The sequence below is a fragment of the Lissotriton vulgaris genome, chromosome 6 (assembly GCF_964263255.1).
Source record: "Lissotriton vulgaris chromosome 6, aLisVul1.2, whole genome shotgun sequence".
Lineage (NCBI taxonomy): Eukaryota > Metazoa > Chordata > Amphibia > Caudata > Salamandridae > Lissotriton > Lissotriton vulgaris.
Window position 1 is genome coordinate 1412797153 of NC_141694.1, and position 25882 is coordinate 1412823034.

Here is a 25882-nt window from a genome sequence, read left to right on the forward strand (position 1 = left end):
GGCGTGCATGCAGTGTGAGGCATGCAGCAGTGGGAGACGTGCAGCAGTGGGAGACGTGCAGCAGTGCGAGACGTGCAGCAGTGCGAGACGTGCAGCAGTGCGAGACGTGCAGCAGTGCGAGACGTGCAGCAGTGCGAGACGTGCAGCAGTGCGAGACGTGCAGCAGTGCGAGACGTGCAGCAGTGCGAGACGTGCAGCAGTGCGAGACGTGCAGCAGTGCGAGACGTGCAGCAGTGCGAGACGTGCAGGAGTGCGAGACGTGCAGCAGTGCGAGACGTGCAGCAGTGCGAGACGTGCAGCAGTGCGAAGCGCGCAGCAGTGCGAGGCGCGCAGCAGTGCGAGGCGCGCAGCAGTGCGAGGCGCGCAGCAGTGTGTTGTGCAGCTTGTAGCAGTGTGTTGTGCAGCTTGCAGCAGTGTGTTGTGCAGCTTGCAGCAGTGTGTCAAGCAGCTTGCAGCAGTGTGTCAGGCAGCTTGCAGCAGTGTGTCAAGCAGCTTGCAGCAGTGTGTCAAGCAGCTTGCAGCAGTGTGTCAAGCAGCTTGCAGCAGTGTGTCAAGCAGCTTGCAGCAGTGTGAGGCGCGCAGCAGTGTGAGGCGCGCAGCAGTGTGAGGCGCGCAGCAGTGTGAGGCGTGCAGCAGTGTGAGGCATGCAGCAGTGAATAATGTAGCAGTGTGCAGCAGTGTGAGTAATGCAGCACTGTGTAGCAGTGTGCGGCGTGCAGCAGTGTGCGGCGTGCAGCAGTGCGAGGCGTGCAGCAGTGTGAGGCGTGCAGCAGTGTGAGGCGTGCAGCAGTGTGTGGCGTGCAGCAGTGTGTGGCGTGCAGCAGTGTGTGGCGTGCAGCAGTGTGTGGCGTGCAGCAGTGTGTGGCGTGCAGCAGTGTGAGGAGTGCAGCAGTGTGAGGAGTGCAGCAGTGTGAGGCGTGCAGCAGTGTGAGGCGTGCAGCAGTGTGAGGAGTGCAGCAGTGTGAGGCGTGCAGCAGTGTGTCGTGCAGCAGTGTGTCGTGCAGCAGTGTGTCGTGCAGCAGTGGGGCATGCAGCAGTGCGGCATGCAGCAGTGTGAGGCGTGCAGCAGTGTGAGGCGTGCAGCAGTGTGAGGCGTGCAGCAGTGGGAGGCGTGCAGCAGTGTGAGGCGTGCAGCAGTGTGAGGCGTGCAGCAGTGTGAGGCGTGCAGCAGTGTGAGGCGTGCAGCAGTGTGCGGCGTGCAGCAGTGTGCGGCGTGCAGCAGTGTGTGGCGTGCAGCAGTGTGTGGCGTGCAGCAGTGGGAGACGTGCAGCAGTGGGAGACGTGCAGCAGTGGGAGACGTGCAGCAGTGGGAGACGTGCAGCTGTGGGAGACGTGCAGCAGTGTGAGACTTGCAGCAGTGCGAAGCATGCAGCAGTGCAAGGCGTGCAGCAGTGCGAGGCGTGCAGCAGTGCGAGACGCGCAGCAGTGCGAGGCGCGCAGCAGTGCGAGGCGCGCAGCAGTGCGAGGCGCGCAGCAGTGTGAGGCGTGCAGCAGTGCGAGGCATGCAGCAGTGTGTTGTGCAGCTTGTAGCAGTGTGTCAAGCAGCTTGCAGCAGTGTCAAGCAGCTTGCAGCAGTGTGTCAAGCAGCTTGCAGCAGTGTGTCAAGCAGCTTGCAGCAGTGTGTCAAGCAGCTTGCAGCAGTGTGTCAAGCAGCTTGCAGCAGTGTGAGGCGCGCAGCAGTGTGAGGCGTGCAGCAGTGTGAGGCGTGCAGCAGTGTGAGGCATGCAGCAGTGAATAATGTAGCAGTGTGCAGCACTGTGAGTAATGCAGCAGTGTGCGGCGTGCAGCAGTGTGCGGCGTGCAGCAGTGCATGGCGTGCAGCAGTGCGAGGCGTGCAGCAGTGCGAGGCGTGCAGCAGTGCGTGGCGTGCAGCAGTGTGTGGCGTGCAGCAGTGTGTGGCGTGCAGCAGTGTGAGGAGTGCAGCAGTGTGAGGAGTGCAGCAGTGTGAGGAGTGCAGCAGTGTGAGGAGTGCAGCAGTGTGAGGAGTGCAGCAGTGTGTCGTGCAGCAGTGTGGCGTGCAGCAGTGTGAGGCGTGCAGCAGTGTGAGGCGTGCAGCAGTGTGAGGCGTGCAGCAGTGTGAGGCGTGCAGCAGTGTGAGGCGTGCAGCAGTGTGAGGCGTGCAGCAGTGTGAGGCGTGCAGCAGTGTGAGGCGTGCAGCAGTGTGAGGCGTGCAGCAGTGGGAGACGTGCAGCAGTGGGAGACGTGCAGCAGTGGGAGACGTGCAGCAGTGGGAGACGTGCAGCAGTGTGAGACTTGCAGCAGTGTGAGGCGTGCAGCAGTGCGAGGCGTGCAGCAGTGCGAGGCGTGCAGCAGTGCGAGGCGTGCAGCAGTGCGAGGCGTGCAGCAGTGCGAGGCGTGCAGCAGTGCGAGGCGTGCAGCAGTGAGAGGCGTGCAGCAGTGGGAGGCATGTAGCAGTGGGAGGCATGTAGCAGTGGGAGGCATGTAGCAGTGTGTGTCGTGCAGCTTGTAGCAGTGTGTCGTGCAGCTTGCACCAGTGTGAGGCATGCAGCAGTGTGAGGCATGCAGCAGTGTGAGGCGTGCAAAGCGTGCAGCAGTGTGAGGCGTGCAGCAGTGTGAGGCGTGCAGCAGTGTGAGGCGTGCAGCAGTGTGGGGTGTGCAGCAGTGTGTGGCGTGCAGCAGTGTGGGGCGTGCAGCAGTGTGAGGCGTGCAGCAGTGTGAGGCGTGCAGCAGTGTGAGGCGTGCAGCAGTGTGAGGCATGCAGCAGTGTGAGGCGTGCAGCAGTGTGAGGCGTGCAGCAGTGATTAATGTAGCAGTGTGCAGCAGTGTGAGTAATGCAGCAGTGTGCAGCAGTGTGCGGCGTGCAGCAGTGCGTGGCGTGCAGCAGTGCGTGGCGTGCAGCAGTGCGTGGCGTGCAGCAGTGCGAGGCGTGCAGCAGTGCGAGGCGTGCAGCAGTGCGAGGCGTGCAGCAGTGCGAGGCGTGCAGCAGTTTGAGGCGTGCAGCAGTGCAAGGCGTGCAGCAGTGCAAGGCCTGCAGCAGTGCGAGGTGTGCAGCACTATGCGGCGAGCAGCAGTGTCATTTGCTTCCCACTAGCTGTGTCCAGAGCTCGCTAAAGAATGTTAAGGTAGAAATACCCACAGCAGCTGGACAGGCTGTGAAATGTGAATGAGTGAATCTTTATTTTGGGAGGGCGATTAGAGGTTTTGGCACCTGGTACATCCAGCTTCACAATGTGAATCGTGCACTTGACTACACGTGATTTTGTTTACTGCCTTATCGGTGACCCCTGACCCCATCGTTTTAGAGTATCCACCAGTGCCAGGAGCTCGGGCCAAGAATCTGCCTCACAGCAACAATAAATGTGATTTTTAGTTCATCAATCATGCTATTTTACCACAGTTCTTGGAACCAGACAGGCTTAAGGCAGCAGCAAGGGCCAGACGGGGCTAGGGTAGGATGTGGCGAAGGCGGCTGATGTTGAGAAGGTCCCTGAAAAAAAATGTTCAAGAGCAACATAAACCGAGCCTCTGCCTTAGAAGCAGACCCCTAGAGAGAAACTTGACAGGTTTGAATTAGAAATGCTCCAACCCAATTACATGTTCCCTCAATCCTAGCTAGTAAAAACACGAAGAAGACAATGGAAACAGAGATTTTGTGGTAAATACCCACTTCAAGGCCGGCGTCAAAGTCTCACTGAATGACATGGAATCTCACACAATAGAACACATTTTCACCAATTAGGTGGCAGTACCACGGGCTTTAACACAGCCTCATTCATTAGTTCCAGTCTCTCCCTCCACATGGTGCTGTTACTCGTCGGGCCTGCCTCACTCCTTGGGGCATTGGCATAGTCACCGAACTGAGTGATTTGCATTGGAGCACCTGATCACTCAGTCAGGTGCGGCTATCACATCCTGAAGCCCAGTGTCACTCACTGAGCGCCAGTAATGCTCGCTGGACCACAGGCACCCTCCTGGCCAGCCTTGGTCTCTGCATGTATGTAGTGCGTATAGGTACTTGTCCAGCACAAGCCTAGTTGGAGCAGGGCTCTAGTCCTAAACAAGCCATTGAATAAGAAGTCAGCAAATGACAGTAAAAGCCAACCAATGAGAGGAGTTTAAGCCCACTGTAAATTCAAGGGAAGCTGGGTCTTTTGCACCTTCGTGGGTATGGGTGACATCAGAGATAACTCAAACATTGCTCTCTCTGTCTACGTGATGCCACTCAGAACCCCCAGCTGAAAAACATTCCCATATACCCATCTATGATTCTATATGTTGCATCTTATCTGCTTTTAAATAAAGGAACTCCGTTTTGTAATAATTGGACTAAGGGGTGTGCAAAAACACAAACAGTAGTTACTCTTGTTTTTTCCTTTTTGTACATTCTAGCATGAGTGGAAATGGAGCGGACTGTCGAGTTTTTGTAGCCTAAAACAGCTCTGTGGAATTTAAAGCGGTGATTAGACCCCTCCGTGGCAAGCGCTCAACCAGCTGAGCTAGCCTGGTCAGGCTTATTCGTCCGTGTTCTTTGCATTTCACAGGTCTCCACTGTCTCCCACTGGCTCAATACATAGCAAACTGGAGTAAAGTGATTGAAATCACTTGATGTGACTAGCGTTGCCGAGGGCTGATAGCGTAAACTGGAAGATGTTAAAATTCTATTAAGTGACACCCCTGAGCATTATTAAGAAAAGCTCTGCTCGCAACCAGGAGCCATCTTGAAGTTATTACACTGGATACAACCCCATACTGCTACAGCCACTATAACCAAACGGGGACTTTCAGTACTACATGAGAGCCCGAAAGGTCCCACAGCTGTTACAGATTTGCTGTTTCGGTAACAAAGCAATAACTATAACAACTGAAGATGGTGCCAGAAATGCTGCCATGGTCTGTGAAACTCAAGTTGAAAAAGTTGTAACTCACAGTGAACAACTATCAGATATAATGCATGTTCTGATGACATCATGTGGCCACTTTTAAAGCATCGGTATAAACACATTGGCACATCATGCTTGTGCTGGCATCCACGACAGCGAGCAGCAGCGGGCAGGTCATATGTTTTCTTCGCGGCTGGATGCGGTTTGGGAGGTGGGAGGGGAAGTAGGAGAGGGAGGATGAAAGCGCTAGCGGCTGCAGGCTGGCAAATGGTGACCTGCAGAGTGCGTGAATGGGAAGAGCGGAGGTGGGAGGGGAAGTAGGAGAGGGGGGAGAGGGGGGAGTGATAGGGATGAAAGCGCTAGCGGCCGCAGGCTGGCAAATGGTGACCTGCAGAGCGCGTGAATGGGAAGAGCAGCCATGGGAGGCGAAATAGGAGAGTGGTGGTGTGCGATGTGCACGCGGGAGACGGGGAAGTGGCAGCCTTTGAAGTGTGATTGGGTGTGTGACGTTGCTGGCCTCGTGCACGCGCCTGTCTCACATGAACTGTGTCTAATCCGCCGTTTTGGTAGACTATTCTTTTGCCCTAACTATAATCTCGCCAGCAATGCGCAAGCGCATTGGCAGCTCAGTGTTTGGAGATAAACCACCTTCATCGATTTTGACTCCGTCTGCATTTGTTATTGTAAAAAATGTAGCATGGTCAGAACAAGTCACTCTAAGGTCCTGTAGAGTGCAGTTATCTCCAACTGCAGAATAGATTTATAGCCGAACTGCTGTTATATCCAATCAAAGTCCAAAAAGACTTTATGACGATTACAAATTTTCATTGGGTTTTATCAACTAAAGGCAATAGCACTTGTAGCAGGATGGGAACAAGAATGGGTGGCATTCTTATATACACATTAACAACTGTAGCAAATAAAAAGCAGGTAGCAATCTGTAGACACGTTTCAATTACAGTACATGAAAGAAACCAAGATTCAGTACCTGCACAAAGAATAGGCTAGTAGTGAATTGCACTGGCTCATACTAATGTAAAACGACAGAACCCTTCAGCTACCTGCTGCCATGTAAAATTGTCTTCCTATGTGTCCTAAAAGGATGAGGGGACCTAATGAATAATAGGGTTGGGTTGCAACACTGGGAAAACTGAACTAGGGGGTGCACATGTGATAATGTGATGCTGCGAGCCTGAATGGGGGGGGGGGGGGGGGGGGTTGTGATGGAGAGGGAGGATCGCCAGGGACCTGAGGCCTAAAGATGTAATATGGTGAGAGGGGGGAGGCGAATCTCTTCAGCCAGTTCCTTGTAATGTATAGGCATAGTGTCCCAGGCAGCAGCAATAGGACGCCGGCATATACGACGGGCCTCCTCCCAACGCAGTGCAGAGCTTTCTGCTTCCCCCCCCATCTAAGTAATGCCATACACCACAGGGGGAGAGTCGGGGGTTGTTGGGCATTCCAGTGCATGGTTAGTAGATGCTTGGCCAACAGTAGGGCGAGATTGGTGAAATGCACCCATACTGTGATCTTTTTTTGCCTGTGGAAAACACCCAAGGCAGTAGCCTACAATGCATTTCATGTGGTGAGTTCTGTGACCATGATCAATGAAGCATGTACTGCATGCCAAAAACTTGCTACTTTAGAGCAGGACCGGAGCATGTGCCGCAAGTCAGCAACCTGGGTAAAACATCTAGGACAAGTGAAATTGACTGCGGGTAACATGATTTAATGAAGAGGTTGTAAGGTGAGCCCTGTGATGGATCATATATTGGATATTTTATTCCTCAAAACAGTCTTAGGGGACTACAAGGCTTTAGACTTGGAGTTGTTTTGTTTTTACTTTAACCTTGGTGGACAATTAGCCAGTAAAATTCTTATTGCAATTGGTTGATACTAAAATGCCAATATCCCATAAGGGCTAGCATCTATATCCTGACTGTAACCTGTAGGCATAACTATATTCAAGCTCATTTGATTTTTGTCGAAGTGCCTATGTACCAATTGTAACAATGCTTACGCGCCTCGTGACATTCCATAAAATCAATAAAGTATGTTTTTTAAAATAAATAAAAGGCTTTAGACTACTCTGAGTCGTGAAGAGGTCTTGATGATGAAGATGAACCAACGAGATGTCTGTGCATTCCCAAATAGATTTGTATAGCTAAGTGATGAGATGTTGACTTCACCACGTAAGGTATAGAGTATTTATCACTGCATGGATAGGTGGTTCTTCATCCAGTGGTTCCATAATTATAGGACTGTCACTAGAAATTGCCCGTATGTAAAACCTACATAGGAGAAAAAAGTGGCTACATGCCGCATAGATAACCCAGAAATGATATGCAACGACTAACCAATGCACTGGTGGGATGACTTAAGGCATCATTTGCTGTTTTACAAATAGATTTTGAATCTTTGGGGGCGGTCTGAATATGCAGCTATTTTAGTCGATCTCGTTGAGCCAACTACAAAGGATCTTCAACCATGGACCTGACCCAGCATATAATAGCGACAGGTGGACATTTGGGCAGGTTGATTTGCAGCACTTTTCTTTTATACGAGGGGTGCATACTGCCAGGGAAGCCATCAGCAACTATAATAGTTATTTTGTGCAAAAATACTTTGAAAGATAGAGTGGCACAGAATGTTGACAGAGCAGACCCTACTATGGGCATGTGAGATCATGCCACAGGTGGCAGAACTGGAGGTATTTTGGGGATGGGACACATTAGGAATCTAGATCCGTGGAAGAGTAATCAGCAGCACAGTAATTCCAACGTTTGCAGCCATAAGATTTAGGCTACTCAAATTCATTGTTCCTTTTAGGAACACACCCAACCCAAATTAACTCCCGTGTACAACTTTAGCTAGTGTAGACTTCTCATGTCACTGTGGTCTTGTTTACCTTAATGATTTCATTATGTGCCGAATTTTCATCAAGCCCCCAAAACATTTTTTATAAATCAAAATAAAAATAACAGTGGTGGTGCATGAACAAAGTCATATTGCACTTCTTTAGGCAACGCATTATCCCATAGTTTCATTAAAAAAAATAATGATTTCGAAACCAACCCAACACCTTAAATGTCCTGAGGACTACTGACCGTTGCCGTGTCACTGCATTTCCAGTCTCCTCTGTGTCTGATGTAAAGGAGTCCGAACTGTTATAACCATCTGCTGGGAAACAGTAATGCACAACATATCATGTAACATTAGGTCATTTTACACAACACCTGTGTTTTTACATCCACCATCATGCATGATTTAGATACCTCGAAGGCTAGCATATGTGATTAATTTCCTTAATGAACAATCACCATCTTAATACACTTATAAACTAGGAAAGCCTCCTCTCCATCCCAGCCATCGCCCTTGCAATAAACTTTAACACAAAAAAATAGATAACTAAGCACAAAAGCTAACAGAGGTAGAATTAGGATTGTGATCAAGAATAAATCACATAAGCAATGCAAAATGCAATAGTTATAGAAAGAGCTCGGGCCAATGACCGGTGTAGGACAGCGGAAGAGGGCTTTTGTGATAAATGGCATAGTAGACAAAGTGTGAATACAATGCTTTGCTCTTCCATTTAATGATACAGTAGAGGCACTACTCTCTGGACAACAGCTTTAGGAGCGGATGGCTGAGAACAGATATTGAAGAGAAATCACAGCCTGAGCCAAAGTGATAAACATGTCTGTCAAACCCTTCATTTAGATTTTCCAAATGCATAAACGTAAAGAGCTGTGCGTTTACAATGAATAACCTGTTTCACTAGGGCGAAAATGTCTTTCCTGGTGAAAAATGATTTCTCTTTTACTCACGTCTTGCCTATTCACCTACAGGAGTAGCCAGAAAAAACCCCAACACTGAACGAAAGTCTCGAACAGTGAGAGGTCGAAGAAATATGCCCGACTCCTCCTAGAAGAGTTTCCTTGTCCCATACATCCATTCATCTATCAAGCCTTCTACAGACCTTCCACTTTCACCTTTGCCTGCATCTCTCTTTTTAGAAAATCTATCTATCCCATCATTCATTATTTCACCATTCCTTCCATCCACCAGATATTCCATTCATCGGTCTGTTCCCACATTAATCTATCCACCTTCCTATCCTCCTCTTTAATTTGTATAGCATTCCATTTATCCAATGACCTTATATGAACACAATGACCCATTATTCGACCTATTCATTAAATCACTCGTCCACCTTTCTTATCCATTCTTATTTGAATTTTGAATTTTTAAGGATTTGTAAAGCGCACGTTCACTATGCAGTTTCTTGGCGCTGGGGAAAATGCAGGATAAGAAGGCCCAGGACTAAGAACTAAAAGCTTGCTGAAACAAAAAAGTTTTGAGGGCCTTGCGGAATTCCATGTAAGAAGAGGAGTGTCTGACTGAGGGCGGAAGGGTATTCCAAAAGGTGGGTGCCAAGACCGAGAATTTCTGGCCTCTCGACCTAGATTTCTTAAAGTGGGGGATAACTAATAAAGATTTGGTGGATGAGCAAAGATCTCTGGATGGGCAATAATTGGTAATAGCCGAATTGATAAAGGCAGGAGCAGTGCCCGCCCTAGCCTGAAAAGTGAGGCATCCAAGTATGAAGAGGGCCCGTTGTTTGATGGGGAGCCAGTGAAGGGAAAAAAGGAGAGGAGAGGAGTGATGGGATTTGGGTAGGCCATATACCAATCGGTCTGCCTGGTTCTGCACCAGCTGAAGGCGATGAAGTGCATAGGCAGGAGCACCGTTGTAGATGATGTACCCGTAGTCGATCTTGGATATGGCCATGGCCATGGCCATTAGAATCAGTTTGAGTGCAGGGAGGGAAAAAAAACGGGATATTTTCCTAATAATACGCAAAGTAAAAAAACAGGAGACAACAGAACTGATGTGGGTGTGAAGTGTGAGATGGTGGTTGAGTGTGATTCCAAGAGTCTTGACAGAGTCCGAGGGGATGGGGGAGGGACCAAGGGAGAGGGGCCAAAAAGAAGAAGACCAAGGGTTGCCGCTGCCCCCAGTCAGAACCAGCTCTGTTTTATCCGGGTTGAGTTTAAGATGGTTCGCGTTCATCCAATCCCGGATAAACAGCATGACGGACTGGAAGCTAGCGGCATCAGATGCTGGGGAGGAAAAATTAAAAATGAGTTGGAGGTCATCAGCATAGTTGTAGACTGTGACCTCCATTTGTTGTAGTGCAGAGATAAGGGGAAAAATATAAAGATTAAACAAAAGAGGAGAAAGGGAGGAACTCTGACGGACACCACATTGCACTCTGCAGGGCGGGGCACAAAATTCAGCCAGATGGACGGCCTGGGTGCGGTCGGACAGGAAGGAGCCCAACCAGACCAATGTCGGTCCCCTAATGCCCGCCGCCTTGACACGGGAAAGAAGAATGACATGTCAAAAGCGGCGGACAAGTCCAAAAGGACTAGGGCCTGGGGGGAGTTGGTGTGAAGTCCCTGTCTGAGTTGGTCCATGACCGAAATGACCACTTTCTCGGTGGAATGGCGGGGCCGAAAGCCCGCCTGGCAGGGTGCAAGGTAGTTAGAAGCCTCTATGAAGGAGCTGAGCGTCTGGGTGACATGAAACTCAGCTTCCTTTCCCAAGTACGGGAGAAGGGACATGGGACGATAATTTGCCGGGGAGGCAGGGTCCGCCCCGGGTTTTTTTAGTATGGGGATAATTGTTGCAGCTTTGAAAGGAGTAGGGACAAGGCCATGCGTAAAAGAATCATTCAGAAGGGTAAGGGCGGGGTAGGGGCAGTCAGAGAAGATCTGACAAAGGATACGGGCCGGGCAGATGTCGGCTGGGGAGCCAGACTTAACACGTCTGAGTAGGGGGAGTAGGGAATCCTTGGTCAAAAAGGGGATGTGAGTAAAGGATGAACGATTGCAGACAGGCTGGGGGTCTATAAAATTGGACAATGGGGGAAGGATGTTATCTTTAATACGGGAAATTTTCTCAATAAAAAACTTGTTGAGTGAGTCACATAGAGTCTGGGAAGGAGGGATCTTAGGCAGAGTTCTCTCCGATGATGCCAGTTCGTGAACAGTGGCAAAGATCTCGCGTGGTTGGTTTTCCGCGGCTAGAATACGACCTGAAAAATATTCTGTCTCGGCTGCCAGGATGCATTTTTTATATTCACTAAGAATGGTGATATAGTGTTGCCTGCGGGTCGGGCAGTAAGTTGTTCTCTATGCACGTTCAGCCTGTCGTAACTCCCGTTTCTAAGCTTTAAGGCTAGGGCTGAACCACTTGTTGGCATTACGGATGCGGTTGATGGAAATCCGTTTAAGGGGAGCCACTGGGTCGCAGGCTTTAGTAAGCCAGCGATCCAGGGTATTTAGGGTTATTACCCTTCCTTTCATCTAGCCTTTCACCTGCTGGACATTTAACCCTTCAATCCACCCATCCATCGTTTCACTTGTATCCACTCTTGCACCCTTTGTTTAGTTCATTTTTACCCTTCCTTTCAACTTTCCTTAGTTTCATGATTCCTTCCCTCCTTTCACAATTTTTTCCTTTCATCCTTGCTTCCTACCTTCCTCCTTTACAGTTCATACCAATCATTCTTTCTTCACACCCATCATTTTTCTTTCTTATATTTCTCTCTCCAATGCACTATTTTTGATACTATGTCCTTTTACAATGTTTTCATAATTTCTTTGACTCCTTCACTGAACTTGGTTCACTTAGTGGCCTCTCTGGCCTCCACCTCCCTTCTATCTCTGCCCACATATTCCCTTAGATAATTGTTAAGAGCTTTTTGTTGCAGAAAAAAGTAGCAGCTATAAACCTAAAAAAAACGTTTGTGGCATTCAGACTATCAGGTGGTCATTCCCGGGAAACCCCAACTGATCCTTAATTAACCGAATGCAAAGATACTACAGTTCTTCAAGTGGCTCATTCAGACTTCTTTTAAGGCCTGTGTAGGCTTGAATGCCTGAGAGGATTGTCAAAAACCCTTCCTTTTATGGGCTGAAAGTTAGGTTACTTGGGAATTTGGATGTGGCCACCCCTAATTTACATCTTTCAAGTCTCAAACAGCTGCTGGAAAAAGCTGGGTCTTGTAGCCCACTAGTTAGTTATATCCTTTAAACTACTGCAACATGACTGTACAAAGTAATGCCCGAGATTTTCAAGTGCTATTATAGGGCCCTACAGCTTTCAGAGCCCGCTACAGAACACATGTAGTATTGTTATTTGGCGAGCTTGCCAACAAATGACTCACAAAGAGGGTGAAGCACACCCCTGGAGGGCTGAAAGAGCCCAGATCTCTACAGAAATACACTGGGGTAGACGTCAAGATTTGCGGACCAGTAGATGACAGACCAGGTCCATTGCCTAGTCTAATTGTGATGACCTGAAATCCACTGACAAACTAAAGGCAGAGGATGGAAAGAAACATTTCATTGACAACAATCACATATCTTCGAAACAGAAAACAATCTGCAGACCTTTATCATTAAACTATATATATATATATATATATATATATATATATATATATATATATATATATATATATATATATATATATATATATATATATATATATATTACCTACTGGCGGTTGCCAGTAGGTAGTTATAGTTAGGATTTTTTTCAATGTTAAATCTCAAAATTCTATTTGGAATAACTTTGCGCCGGTTGACGAATCTGCCTGAAAATGTCCTCAAAATGGCCTCGTCGAGCTCCGGTCCTTCCCTGAAAGTTTGGAGGGAAGCGTCAAGGGGGGGCCGAGATAAAAGGGGGGTCCCAAAACGCGTTTTCCCCATGTTAATTTCCATAGGGCGGTCGACCTCACTTTTAGTCCGAACGGCTGAATGGATTTACACCAAATTTGGCAAAATTGTAGGGACTGGTAGCCCGATGTGCCTTTGCTATGTCTCAAGGTATGTGCTAGAGTGGATTTTGAGTAATTTAGGTTAAAAAAAATATATATATCTATAAGCGCGCCCCGGTACGCGCTCCGACTTGCGCGCAGAAAGCTGATTGGTTCTTGGGTGACTGTAAACATTCGAAACAGTCCGGAGCGGCCGCCATCTTGTGTCTCGGTAGGATCGAGACACAAGAGGTGGCCAAAACAAAGGGGGAACTGACCATAAGAGGGCAGGGTAGACCCCCCTGACCCCCTAGGTTTGATGTGGGGGCTATAAAAGGGTCCCGCTGGGCAAAAACTTTTTTTTTTTCGATTTACGCGCACCGGGGAGCGGACCGGGGAGCGCACCAGGGAAAAAAGAGAATGGCAGAGTTTAAAAATGTAAGTCATTTTATATAAATGGGAGGTAGTTCTGAAAAGAACTGTTTTTTTTCTTTTTTGTTGTTTTATATTTTTTTTGTTTTTTTGAACATTTTTTTGGGATTTTCAGAACAATTTTATATTTTTTTGTAGATTTTCTGGGGTGAAACAAAAGACAGGGAATTGCAAACAGCTCAACTGGAGCAAAAAAATAGGAAAAAATTAAGGTTGCTTGCTGCAGTGACGGTTGTCTGCAGCTCGATTAAGTAAAGTGATGCTCTGCTCACCATAAGATATAGTTTTGTTGCAATATATGCAAACAAATTTAAATTGGGAAAACTTAGTTTGAACATTAGGGACCATCTCCCTAGCCTCTGCAACCAATGGAGTGGGTTGGTTGGAGGTGCCTGAAGTTGAAGGTTGGGGAGGGTTCTTGCTCAGTTGCCCGACTTCTGCTCTTGAGTAATTGTTTGGGTGCTTCCTCTGCATGTGCCTTATCATCGTGTGGTTCCCAAACGAATATTTCCTGTTTGGGTTCCCTCTTGACAGTTCTTGGTCACAGATCAGGCAAGTCACCTTTGCTGCATTTACTTTTTTGGCACCCCTTGGCATTTTGAAAAACTCCCAAATAAAATGTTCTTTGGGTTTGTATGGGAGGGGGGGGGGGGTGTCCTCAGGCAGATATTACCTCTCCTCCTGCTCCTCTTCGTCGTCCTCTTCTTCATGACCACCAATGTGGTCTTTGTGGTGGTGGTGGAGGTGGTGGTGGTCCAGATGCACCTGCAGCTGCTACTACTTAAGCCATTTTTCACAGTCCTCTTCACTCAAACAACAAAGTGAAAATGAGGAAAAAAGGTGGGGTCTTTCATCATTTGGAAAACAAAACTGTTGTGAACCAATCAAAAGTGTTATTTTCAGGTCACATGACCCGATGCGCTTACGCTACGCCCCCCGGGGCGCGCCCAGGGGCGCGTCGCGTAAGCGCGTCGAATGCTTCCGGGTGCGTTTACTCCGTGCGTATCACGCGGACGCGGCTACGCGATACATCACGATCATGTTTTCGTTAGCGACATTGGCGCTAACCGGACGCTTCCCGGTTCGCGCACCGGGGCGCTTCAAACGAGTACGCTCTCCGGGGCGCGCACCGGGAGCGCTCCAAGGCATTAAAAATTAAAATAAATGGGAAAAATTGTAGGGACTGGTAGCCCGATGTGCCTTTGCTATACTCAAGTGGTTTTTACGAAAATTAACTTTAAAAAAAATATATATTGTGCTACATTGGGCTATATATATGTTAGAGCCCAAATATAGCCCAAATGTAGCCCAAATGTAGCCCAATGTAGCCCAAAGATGGCCACCAGAGACAAAAAAAAACAAAATGTAGCCCAAATATCAGCCATATGTAGCCCAACTAAAGCCCAATGATGGAATGTACCAGAGTGTTCTAAAGAACAACTAGAGCGTTAACAGTCTTCCATATAAAGTGAGACTTATAGTTAGGAATTAGCATTTAAAAAACCTATGAAATTCACTGAAAAAACCATAGGTTTCACACCAGTTATAGTTACCTGTAAATTTTAGTGACATAAAACCATTGAAATTCCACGTTTTAGTTAGTTGGACTCACTATAACTTGCGCGCCTGCAATGCACTGCTGATGACGTCACATATTACATCACTCATGACATGGTCAGTGACATCACTCATGACATCACTGATGACACCATCCAGTGAATGTGTGTTTTTCTGAAAAAGGTAACTATAACTGGTGTGAAACCTATGGTTTTTTCAGTGAATATATATATATATCTATATATATATATATATCTATATATATCTATATATATCTATATATATCTATATATATCTATATATATATATACACCACAAAGTTCCCACATTACTGGAGCCCAAGATCCTACAGAGTGGCCTCACAAAGAATGGGCACGGGGCAGCCCATTGAAAACATCACTGTAGCACACATGGTGGTGAGGCCCAATACTGCAAATGCTGTTTTATTTTCAGGTACAGCAGCGCCATATTCCATCTTCTAACGTTTCGGCTTCTTGCCTTGCTCACAGAAGGAAATGAATAACATGCAGGTGTGCTGGGGCGCGCTTTTACAAGGATGAATCACGTGACTGACTTAAAACTACTACAAGTTCCATAGTGCATTGTGTTGGTATTTTTAGAGTTCAAATGGAAGTCCTCTGATAATCCCAAGCACTGTTCTTATTGCAGGAGTCAGCCAGGTGAGTAGAAACAGTGTTTAAATGCTGATCGAAAATCGGACTTGAAAAACAAACACCACTCGCAGCACGATCATGGCAGGAAGTAATCCTGCCTGAATGTCTTCCTCGCGCCGTCCTTTTCGCACCATTGGCATCTCCTAAGTAGGTTAGGTGCGCGAGTGGATCAGGCTCCTCCGTTAATATACACCACAAAGTTCCCACGTTACTGGAGCCCAAGATCCTACAGAGTGGCCTCACAAAGAATGGGCACGGGGCAGCCCATTGAAAACATCACTGTAGCACACATGGTGGTGAGGCCCAATACTGCAAATGCTGTTTTATTTTCAGGTACAGCAGCGCCATATTCCATCTTCTAACGTTTCGGCTTCTTGCCTTGCTCACAGAAGGAAATGAATAACATGCAGGTGTGCTGGGGCGCGCTTTTACAAGGATGAATCACGTGACTGACTTAAAACTACTACAAGTTCCATAGTGCATTGTGTTGGTATTTTTAGAGTTCAAATGGAAGTCCTCTGATAATCTTTACCTTGGTGGTATTTCCTTCAAAGCCCAAGCACTGTTCTTATTGCAGGAGTCAGCCAGGTGAGTAGAAACAGTGTTTAAATGCTGATCGAAAATCGGACTTGAAAAACAAACACCACTCGCAGCACGATCATGGCAGGAAGTAATCCTGCCTGAATCTCTTCCTCGCGCCGTCCTTTTCGCACCATTGGCATCTCCTAAGTAGGTTAGGTGCGCGAGTGGATCAGGCTCCTCCGTTAATATACACCACAAAGTTCCCACGTTACTGGAGCCCAAGATCCTACAGAGTGGCCTCACAAAGAATGGGCACGGGGCAGCCCATTGAAAACATCACTGTAGCACACATGGTGGTGAGGCCCAATACTGCAAATGCGGTTTTATTTTCAGGTACAGCAGCGCCATATTCCATCTTCTAACGTTTCGGCTTCTTGCCTTGCTCACAGAAGGAAATGAATAACATGCAGGTGTGCTGGGGCGCGCTTTTACAAGGATGAATCACGTGACTGACTTAAAACTACTACAAGTTCCATAGTGCATTGTGTTGGTATTTTTAGAGTTCAAATGGAAGTCCTCTGATAATCTTACCTTGGTGGTATTTCCTTCAAAGCCCAAGCACTGTTCTTATTGCAGGAGTCAGCCAGGTGAGTAGAAACAGTGTTTAAATGCTGATCGAAAATCGGACTTGAAAAACAAACACCACTCGCAGCACGATCATGGCAGGAAGTAATCCTGCCTGAATCTCTTCCTCGCGCCGTCCTTTTCGCACCATTGGCATCTCCTAAGTAGGTTAGGTGCGCGAGTGGATCAGGCTCCTCCGTTAATATACACCACAAAGTTCCCACGTTACTGGAGCCCAAGATCCTACAGAGTGGCCTCACAAAGAATGGGCACGGGGCAGCCCATTGAAAACATCACTGTAGCACACATGGTGGTGAGGCCCAATACTGCAAATGCGGTTTTATTTTCAGGTACAGCAGCGCCATATTCCATCTTCTAACGTTTCGGCTTCTTGCCTTGCTCACAGAAGGAAATGAATAACATGCAGGTGTGCTGGGGCGCGCTTTTACAAGGATGAATCACGTGACTGACTTAAAACTACTACAAGTTCCATAGTGCATTGTGTTGGTATTTTTAGAGTTCAAATGGAAGTCCTCTGATAATCTTTACCTTGGTGGTATTTCCTTCAAAGCCCAAGCACTGTTCTTATTGCAGGAGTCAGCCAGGTGAGTAGAAACAGTGTTTAAATGCTGATCGAAAATCGGACTTGAAAAACAAACACCACTCGCAGCACGATCATGGCAGGAAGTAATCCTGCCTGAATCTCTTCCTCGCGCCGTCCTTTTCGCACCATTGGCATCTCCTAAGTAGGTTAGGTGCGCGAGTGGATCAGGCTCCTCCGTTAATATACACCACAAAGTTCCCACGTTACTGGAGCCCAAGATCCTACAGAGTGGCCTCACAAAGAATGGGCACGGGGCAGCCCATTGAAAACATCACTGTAGCACACATGGTGGTGAGGCCCAATACTGCAAATGCTGTTTTATTTTCAGGTACAGCAGCGCCATATTCCATCTTCTAACGTTTCGGCTTCTTGCCTTGCTCACAGAAGGAAATGAATAACATGCAGGTGTGCTGGGGCGCGCTTTTACAAGGATTGTTAGACCTGGCACCTTGGCGTGAGTCTCCCTTCCACTTTTTGCTGGTGTGCCTCCGATGTTTTGCTGGTTTTCCGATACTCCGGGCACTGCGCCACGGCTGATCCGTGCCGCAGTGCAAGTGCTCCCTACTGTAAATTGTACATGCGATTGGTATCCATGATTGGTTCTTTGGATCTACTGTTAGTCCCTAGTAAAGTGCACAAGAGAGTGCCGGGGCTTGTAGATGCCAATACTGCTGGTGGGACTGCAGCGCTGGTTGCGCCACCCACCGAAGCAGCCGTAAAGATGTGTCTGGGAACTGCGACCGCAGAACCCGCGTGCGGTCTCGTACTGTCACGCTAGCTGGGCAAGTGTCCCCACTTGCCAGCACCGACCCTTCCCTTGACTGCATATTAGTCACCCCTATGGTAGGCCTGCGGGCAGGGTGCGTTGTAGGTGTAAGGTAGGACAAGCCCTGATGTGCGTGGCATGTCCTAGTAGTGACTTACAACCAAGACCGTATTTCACTATTGAAGGCTACCGGCTCCATTAGGCCAGACTGAGCTGCGAGGGTTATTACACCCTATAATCCCCGCAGACTCAAGGAGCATGGTAGCGAGTCATGTTTAGTATGCCTGAACTCAGGATGATAAAATATTTCTTGTAGTCAAGTTTATTTTAGTATCCTGGGTTTGCAAATGCTACTTTTAGAAAGTTAGCATTTGCTTGCTTAACCATTTCATCCCGCCTCTGCTGGTATGTGTATCTGACTGTCTGGGATGTGTGAGTGACAGGGCTGGAGGGATGACAGGTGGTGAATGCGCAGATTACACCTTAGTGGGAGGTAGGAGTGCCTCTTGACTCGAACTGTAGCTGTGCTCGACCACCACAATGCTGGCTCCACCCTCCTGGGGGGCGGCGGATGACTCTGCCGACGCCTGGCCCAGGAAGGGCGAAGCCCCCATCAACAAGGTACTCTGGCCACCCCTGTCCGGACAATGCTGGCTCCACCTCCTGTGGGGCGTCTGATACGCCTGCCCCTCACACTGAAAGCAGAAGCCGGAGTACACCCACCGGGGTACTCAAAGACTGAGAGTGGCTATGCAAAGGCCCCCCTGGCCTGCGAGAACAAAAGAATTGGCCTATAAAAGAAGGAGCCCTGCTCCTTGAAAATTAGATCCGGTTTGGGCCACAGAAGGACTCTGCCCTACGAGAAGGACCGTGAGAGACAAGGAAGGGTGCTGACTCTTGCCTGTGTCTGGTGCCTTGCTGCTGAAGGAGAGGAAGAAGAAAAGACTACGAAAAGACTTTTGCTTTACTTGTGCCAAACTCTGCTAAAGAGATCTCCAAGGGCTTGCAACTGTACTTGCCCCTTGACCAGCGTCCCAGGACCAGTGGACGCTACCCCCTTGGAAGGAAGCGACTGCGGGTGCTGACCATCGCCGCAGCACCGACGGAGGAATCTCCTCCAAGGCAACGACATCCACCTGACCACCGTGACCGGGGCCCAAAGCAACAGCGGGAGCAAAGTAAGGACCAGCCGCCGCTGGCCCGAACACTGTGACCGTAACTGCACCGGGAGCCCGAGAGCAAAGCGAAGGAGGACCCGTCCGGTCCGAGCTCTCGAGGTGACTGCTTAACGAGCAGCCACTCACCTGCAAAGACGGACAGTTGCCCTGTGAGAATCCGCAAGGTCGGTAGCCTGCCCGACAGCCCAGCTGTGAGCCCACAGCTGCACCGGCACTTGGCTGGGTACGTCCTGCACTTGGGGACCGTACTGCCACTTGCCACCGCCGCACAGCCGCCGCCTCCAGGGTCGGAGCGGACGACGAGGAGAGGACCCTGCCGCCACAGAACACCGCTGCCCCGGATGACCAGTGACCTGCTCGGCTGAAGAGCCGCAACGATCAGCGACCCCGGGAAGGCAACGCGACGTGGGACAGATCCCCTGGAAGCCGCCGGCTCCACAAGAACTTTGGTTAACACCGGCCTACGGGCCCCAAGAGAACTGCATAAGAACTGTGGTAACCTGAACTGAGTAAACTTGCAACCGTTATCATAAAGTACGATTGACTGTATTCACAAGCCTGCTTAAAATCTATATAAAGATATATATTTTTACAGAATACAGTCTGGTCTCGTTGTGTGGTGGGTTGGTTGTAAAGGTGTATTATTGCAAGTGTTTAACCCTATGTGCCCCAAAGATTAGCCTACGACTGCTTAAGCCACACTACCTAGAGGGTAAGCAGAGGTTGTCTGGAAGGTAACACTCAGCCCTGACGAGGAAGAGAGAGTCCCTGCTTGTCGCTAGTGTTGCACTGCGCCAACTAGAGCCTCCCCCTTCCTACATTGGTGGCAGCGGTGGGATTTCGAGTTTACACTTGCGATATCTATACCTGAGCTTCTGACCACTACACAAGGATTACGGTCCAGTTACTTAGCCACAGACTTTGCTTTTTCAATTTTGCCGAAAGAAGATTCCGAGCGCGAAGACCATGCCGGGCACGAAGAGCCTGGATGGAGCGGAGTCCGCGACCTCGGAAGTGTTTGAGGTCGAGTGGGACGCCGCGAAGCTGGATAAATACTCAAAGAACGAGCTGAAGTTTTTCTGTAAGAAACTCAAGGTTCCGCACGCTGGTTGCAAGAATAAACCAGAACTCTACAAGGCCCTGAAAGCCTGGATAGAGTCCCGGAAAACCCCGGAGGAGCAGGATGTCCTCGCCGAGCAGAATGCGACGGAGGAGCAGAATGCACTTGGGGATCTGATCGATCTCGAGAGGCAAGACAGCGAGCACAGCTTTGGTAAAGGCCTGTCGCCAGAGGAGCTGGCGGACAGGAAGGAAACGAGGAATCACGAAAGAAAGTTGGCAGAATTGAAAATCCAGCTGGAGCTTGAAACGAAAAGAATGGCGCTGGAAGAGCGAAAGCACCAGATGGATTACGAAATAAAAATGAGGGAGATAAGTCTCAAGGAGAGAGACTTGGATCGTCCTCCCTCTGGTGGCAGCGCATCGCCAGTGCAGGTAGAGTCAAGAGTGCACATCCCGAAGGACGTAGTTAAGGAGTTCTTTAAGGGGAATGACATAGGACAGTGGTTTAGGGCATACGAGGTAGCCATGTCCTCCCACCGGGTCCCGAACAAGGATTGGGGAGCGGGGTTGTGGGGAAGGTTCCTTAGCGAAGGGAGAGATACCTTGCTAGATTTGCCCGTTGAAAATCAGAGATCCTATGCCCACATGAAAGAAGCTTTAATGAACAGGTACGGGCTTACCCCTGAAATGTATAGACAGAAGTTTAGGGGATGTACTAAGCGGCCTGGGAATACGTATGTGGAATATGTGACTTACTTTTGCAGAGCACTGGATGGTTGGGTGAAAGGTAACAAAGTTAATGATTTTCAAGGTCTCTTTGATTTAATTGCATGGGAGCACTTGTCTGATCGCTGTTTTCCTGAGTTACGCCAACACCTGATCGATAGCAAGCTGTCCAACCCGAGGAAGCTTGCTGAGGAGGCGGACCGCTGGCTCAGCACCAGGGTCCACAAGGGTCCCGTGGGAGACTCCGCCAAGAGTGGGCAGGGTCCCCAGCAGAAGAGTGGGGGGGACAAAGGGGGAAAACAGAAAGGGTTCCAAAAAGGCCCCCAAAGTAGTTCCCAAGGGAGCCCGCAGCAGGGTTCTCAGCCTCCCCCACCTCCGAAGCAGAATGGGGCCCCGACAGGTAAACCTGTTCCAAAGGGGCCCTTCAATTGTTTCAAATGTGGCGAGCCTGGGCACATATCCAGTGACCCCAAGTGTCGCCTGTTTGGAAAACCCGCACCCACTGGTGCTCCGCCCCGACAAGTGACTAGCGTTCACCTGGGAGAAGAAATGATGGTCCCGGGGGGTGGAGATCCCGTTCACATGACCCTGGTCTCGCTAGGAGACAGTGAGATGATCCCTACGAACTACCTGCCCTCTAACACTAAGAAATATGGGCAGGTGGTGATCATCAATGGTAAGGAAGCTGAGGCTCTTAGAGACACAGGAGCCAGTGTGACTGCAGTGAGGCAGCACCTGGTGTCTCAAGAGCAGGTTGTACCCCATGCCTACTGTAGGGTTATCAACGCTGATAATTCAGAGAGTCAGTGTCCGATGGCTCAAGTTCCCTTCGAGTGGGGGGGGGGGTCTCTGGTACTCTGCAGGTCTGTGTAAGAAAAACCATGCCTGTTGACTGTTTGCTAGGGAATGACTTGGAGCACTCCCCTTGGGAAAAGGTGGAGAAGACGACTCACCTGCGGATGGTGGGTCTGCCTGACTGGGCGTGCGTGACCACCCGGTCGATGGCAGCCAGTAGGGGTGATCAAGAGGTCCTGGGGCCTGAAGGAGAGGCCCAGGAACCGGCCTTAGGGAGAAGGCGCAGGGGGCGCGGGAAACCGGCTCCTGAAGTTCCCACAGTCCAGGAGGAAGCAGACCTTGAGGGGGATGCCCTGGAGCCTACAGGGGAACAGATCGCCGAACTGGGGGACCTGCCTGAGCTGACCCATTGGCAGCAAGAAGGAGGACCCTCCAGGGAGGAATTCTGCAAGGAGCAGAAAGAATGCCCTTCTCTCGTGGGTATGCGGCAGCAGGCTGCAGACCAGGCCAATGGTGTTCAGGCCAAAACACATTATGTGTACTGGGAGAACGACCTCCTGTATTCCGAGCCTAAGGCTGCTGAACCTGGGTCAGCCCGTGTGCTGGTGGTACCCCAGAAGTTCAGAGCCTTCCTACTGGGTCTGGCTCATGATGTGCCTTTAGCAGGACATTTGGGGATGGACAAGACCTATGACAGGCTTGTCACCCACTTTTACTGGCCCCAAATGCACAAGAGTTCCGATGCTTATTGCAGAACCTGTCCGACTTGCCAGGCAAGTGGGAAGACGGGAGGGAAGAACAAGGCTCCCCTCCAACCCTTCCCTGTGGTCGGTACGCCATTCCAGCGAGTGGGTATTGACATCGTTGGGCCTCTGGACCCCAAGACAGCCATGGGCAACAGGTTCATCCTGGTCTTGGTGGACCATGCCACCCGGTACCCTGAAGCCATCCCTCTGAGGACAGTGACGGCTCCCATGGTGGGGCGTGCACTGATGGGAATTTTCTCTCGAGTAGGATTCCCTCTAGAGGTGGTGAGCGACAGGGGGACCAATTTCATATCAAAGTATATGAAGTCCCTTTGGCAAGAGTGTGGCGTAACGTATAAGTTCACCACGCCTTACCATCCCCAAGGTAACGGGTTGGTTGAAAGATTCAACCGAACCCTGAAAGGCATGATCATGGGCCTGGAAGGTCCGATGAGGCGTAAGTGGGACGTCCTCTTACCATGCCTGCTCTTTGCATATCGTGAGGTGCCACAGAAGTCCCTAGGGTTCAGCCCCTTTGAACTGCTGTACGGTCACCCCGTGAGAGGACCGCTGAGTTTGGTAAAGGAAGGCTGGGAGCAATCTCCCAGGAAACCTCCCCAGAATGTATATAGCTACATGCTGGCCTTCAGAAACCAGACCAGACGCTTCAGACAACTTGCCGAGGCAATTCTGGAAGCGAGCCAGGAGGAAATGAAGCGGTGGTACGATCAGAATGCCACTCTGGTCGAGCTTCAGCCTGGACAAGAGGTGTATGTCCTGGCCCCAGTGGAGCCCTGTGCCCTTCAAGATAAGTGGACAGGCCCATTTGAGGTTGTGGAGCGCAAGAGCCCTGTGACATACTTGGTGGACATGAAGACGCCCAGGAACCCTTTGCGGGTCCTACATGTCAACCGCCTCAAGCCCCACTTGCGAAGGTCCGAAGTGGGCATGTTGTTGGCAACCGATGGCGGAATGGAGGAGGAGTCGGAGCCTCTTCCTGACCTCTTGGTGGCCTGTGAGAAGGATGGGTCAGTGGATGGAGTTAACCTCTCACCCTCCCTGACCGCCGAACAACAGGAGGACTGCCGCCAGTTGCTGGGGCAGTTTCCAGACCTGTTTTCCCTGGTTCCGAGTATCACAGATTGGTGCGTCCATGATGTGGACACTGGAGACAGCTTACCTGTGAAGCACAAGGCTTACAGGGTAACTGACAGGGTACGGGCCTGCATCAAGGAGGAGGTCTCCAAGATGCTTGCCCTCGGGGTGGTTGAGTCTTCCAGCAGTCCTTGGTCCAGCCCCGTGGTCTTGGTTCCGAAGGCTGCTGCGCCGGGAGCCACACCCGAACTCCGGTTCTGTGTGGACTACAGAGGACTCAATTCAGTCACGAAGACTGACGCGCACCCCATCCCCAGAGCTGACGAGCTCATTGATCGGCTAGGGGCTGCCCGGTTCCTCAGCACGTTTGATTTAACGTCTGGGTACTGGCAGATCGCCTTGACCGATGGGGCAAAGGAGAGGTCGGCATTCTCTACACCAGATGGGCATTTCCAGTTCCGGGTTATGCCATTTGGAATGAAGAATGCCCCTGCCACCTTTCAGAGATTGGTCAACCAGGTGTTGGCTGGACTGGACGAGTTCAGTGCCGCCTACCTGGATGACATCGCGGTGTTCAGCGGCACCTGGCCCGAACACCTGCGACACCTCTGGGAAGTGTTGATGGCCCTGCGCAGAGCAGGCCTCACAATCAAGGCAAGCAAGTGCCAGATTGGGCAGGGTTCCGTGGTGTACTTAGGACACCAAGTTGGGAGTGGCAAGGTAGCACCCTTGCAGCCCAAGATCGAAACCATCCTGGCTTGGGAACCCCCCAAGACCCAGACTGCAGTGAGAGCCTTCCTGGGGCTCACTGGGTATTACAGGAGGTTTGTCAAGGGCTATGGCACGATCGTGACCCCCTTGACAGAGCGGACTTCGAAGAAGCAGCCCAGGAATGTGATTTGGACTGACACCTGTCAGAAGGCTTTTGACACCCTGAAGACTGCCATGTGCACGGCGCCCGTGCTCCTGGCTCCTGATTTCTCCAAGGAATTCATAGTGCAAACAGACGCTTCAGAGCATGGTGTAGGGGCTGTTCTTTCACAGATGACTGAGGAGGGCTTTGACCAACCCGTAGCCTTCATAAGTCGGAGGTTACTTCCACGGGAAAGTAGGTGGAGTGAAATAGAGCGTGAAGCATTTGCTGTGGTCTGGGCCCTGAAGAAGCTAAGACCCTACTTGTTTGGGTCTCACTTCCGAGTTCAGACGGACCACAGGCCCCTCAGATGGTTGATGCAAATGAGGGGTGAGAACCCGAAACTGTTAAGGTGGTCCATTTCTCTACAGAGTATGGACTTCACGGTGGAACACCGCCCTGGCACCGATCACGCCAACGCTGACGGTCTGTCCAGATTTTTCCGCCTTAGTGATGTGGAACTCTCTGGGGAAGGGTAGTTCCCCCCACATTTCAGCTGGAGGGGACACATATTAGACCTGGCACCTTGGCGTGAGTCTCCCTTCCACTTTTTGCTGGTGTGCCTCCGATGTTTTGCTGGTTTTCCGATACTCAGGGCACTGCGCCACGGCTGATCCGTGCCGCAGTGCAAGTGCTCCCTACTGTAAATTGTACATGCGATTGGTATCCATGATTGGTTCTTTGGATCTACTGTTAGTCCCTAGTAAAGTGCACAAGAGAGTGCCGGGGCTTGTAGATGCCAATACTGCTGGTGGGCCTGCAGCGCTGGTTGCGCCACCCACCGAAGCAGCCGTAAAGATGTGTCTGGGAACTGCGACCGTAGAACCCGCGTGCGGTCTCGTACTGTCACGCTAGCTGGGCAAGTGTCCCCACTTGCCAGCACCGACCCTTCCCTTGACTGCATATTAGTCACCCCTATGGTAGGCCTGCGGGCAGGGTGCGTTGTAGGTGTAAGGTAGGACAAGCCTGATGTGCGTGGCATGTCCTAGTAGTGACTTACAACCAAGACCGTATTTCACTATTGAAGGCTACCGGCTCCATTAGGCCAGACTGAGCTGCGAGGGTTATTACACCCTATAATCCCCGCAGACTCAAGGAGCATGGTAGCGAGTCATGTTTAGTATGCCTGAACTCAGGATGATAAAATATTTCTTGTAGTCAAGTTTATTTTAGTATCCTGGGTTTGCAAATGCTACTTTTAGAAAGTTAGCATTTGCTTGCTTAACCATTTCAGCCCGCCTCTGCTGGTATGTGTATCTGACTGTCTGGGATGTGTGAGTGACAGGGCTGGAGGGATGACAGGTGGTGAATGCGCAGATTACACCTTAGTGGGAGGTAGGAGTGCCTCTTGACTCGAACTGTAGCTGTGCTCGACCACCACAATGCTGGCTCCACCCTCCTGGGGAGCGGCGGATGACTCTGCCGACGCCTGGCCCAGGAAGGGCGAAGCCCCCATCAACAAGGTACTCTGGCCACCCCTCTCCGGACAATGCTGGCTCCACCTCCTGTGGGGCGTCTG

At 50.1% G+C, this 25882-nt stretch overlaps 1 protein-coding gene across 19 annotated transcripts in view; it reads right to left on the reverse strand.

Moving 5' to 3' along the window:
- REPS1 (RALBP1 associated Eps domain containing 1) overlaps positions 1-25882 on the reverse strand; it is a 1100512-nt gene that overhangs the window by 339439 nt on the left and 735191 nt on the right. For 11 of the 19 annotated variants that reach the window (XM_086927540.1, XM_086927556.1, XM_086927550.1 and 8 more), the window contains one exon: positions 7949-8021. In XM_086927540.1, the coding sequence (XP_086783666.1) occupies positions 7949-8021 (73 nt within the window). The remainder of the gene's footprint in view (positions 1-7948; positions 8022-25882) is intronic. The other 8 variants (XM_086927551.1, XM_086927541.1, XM_086927549.1 and 5 more) reach the window with 1 other exon arrangement.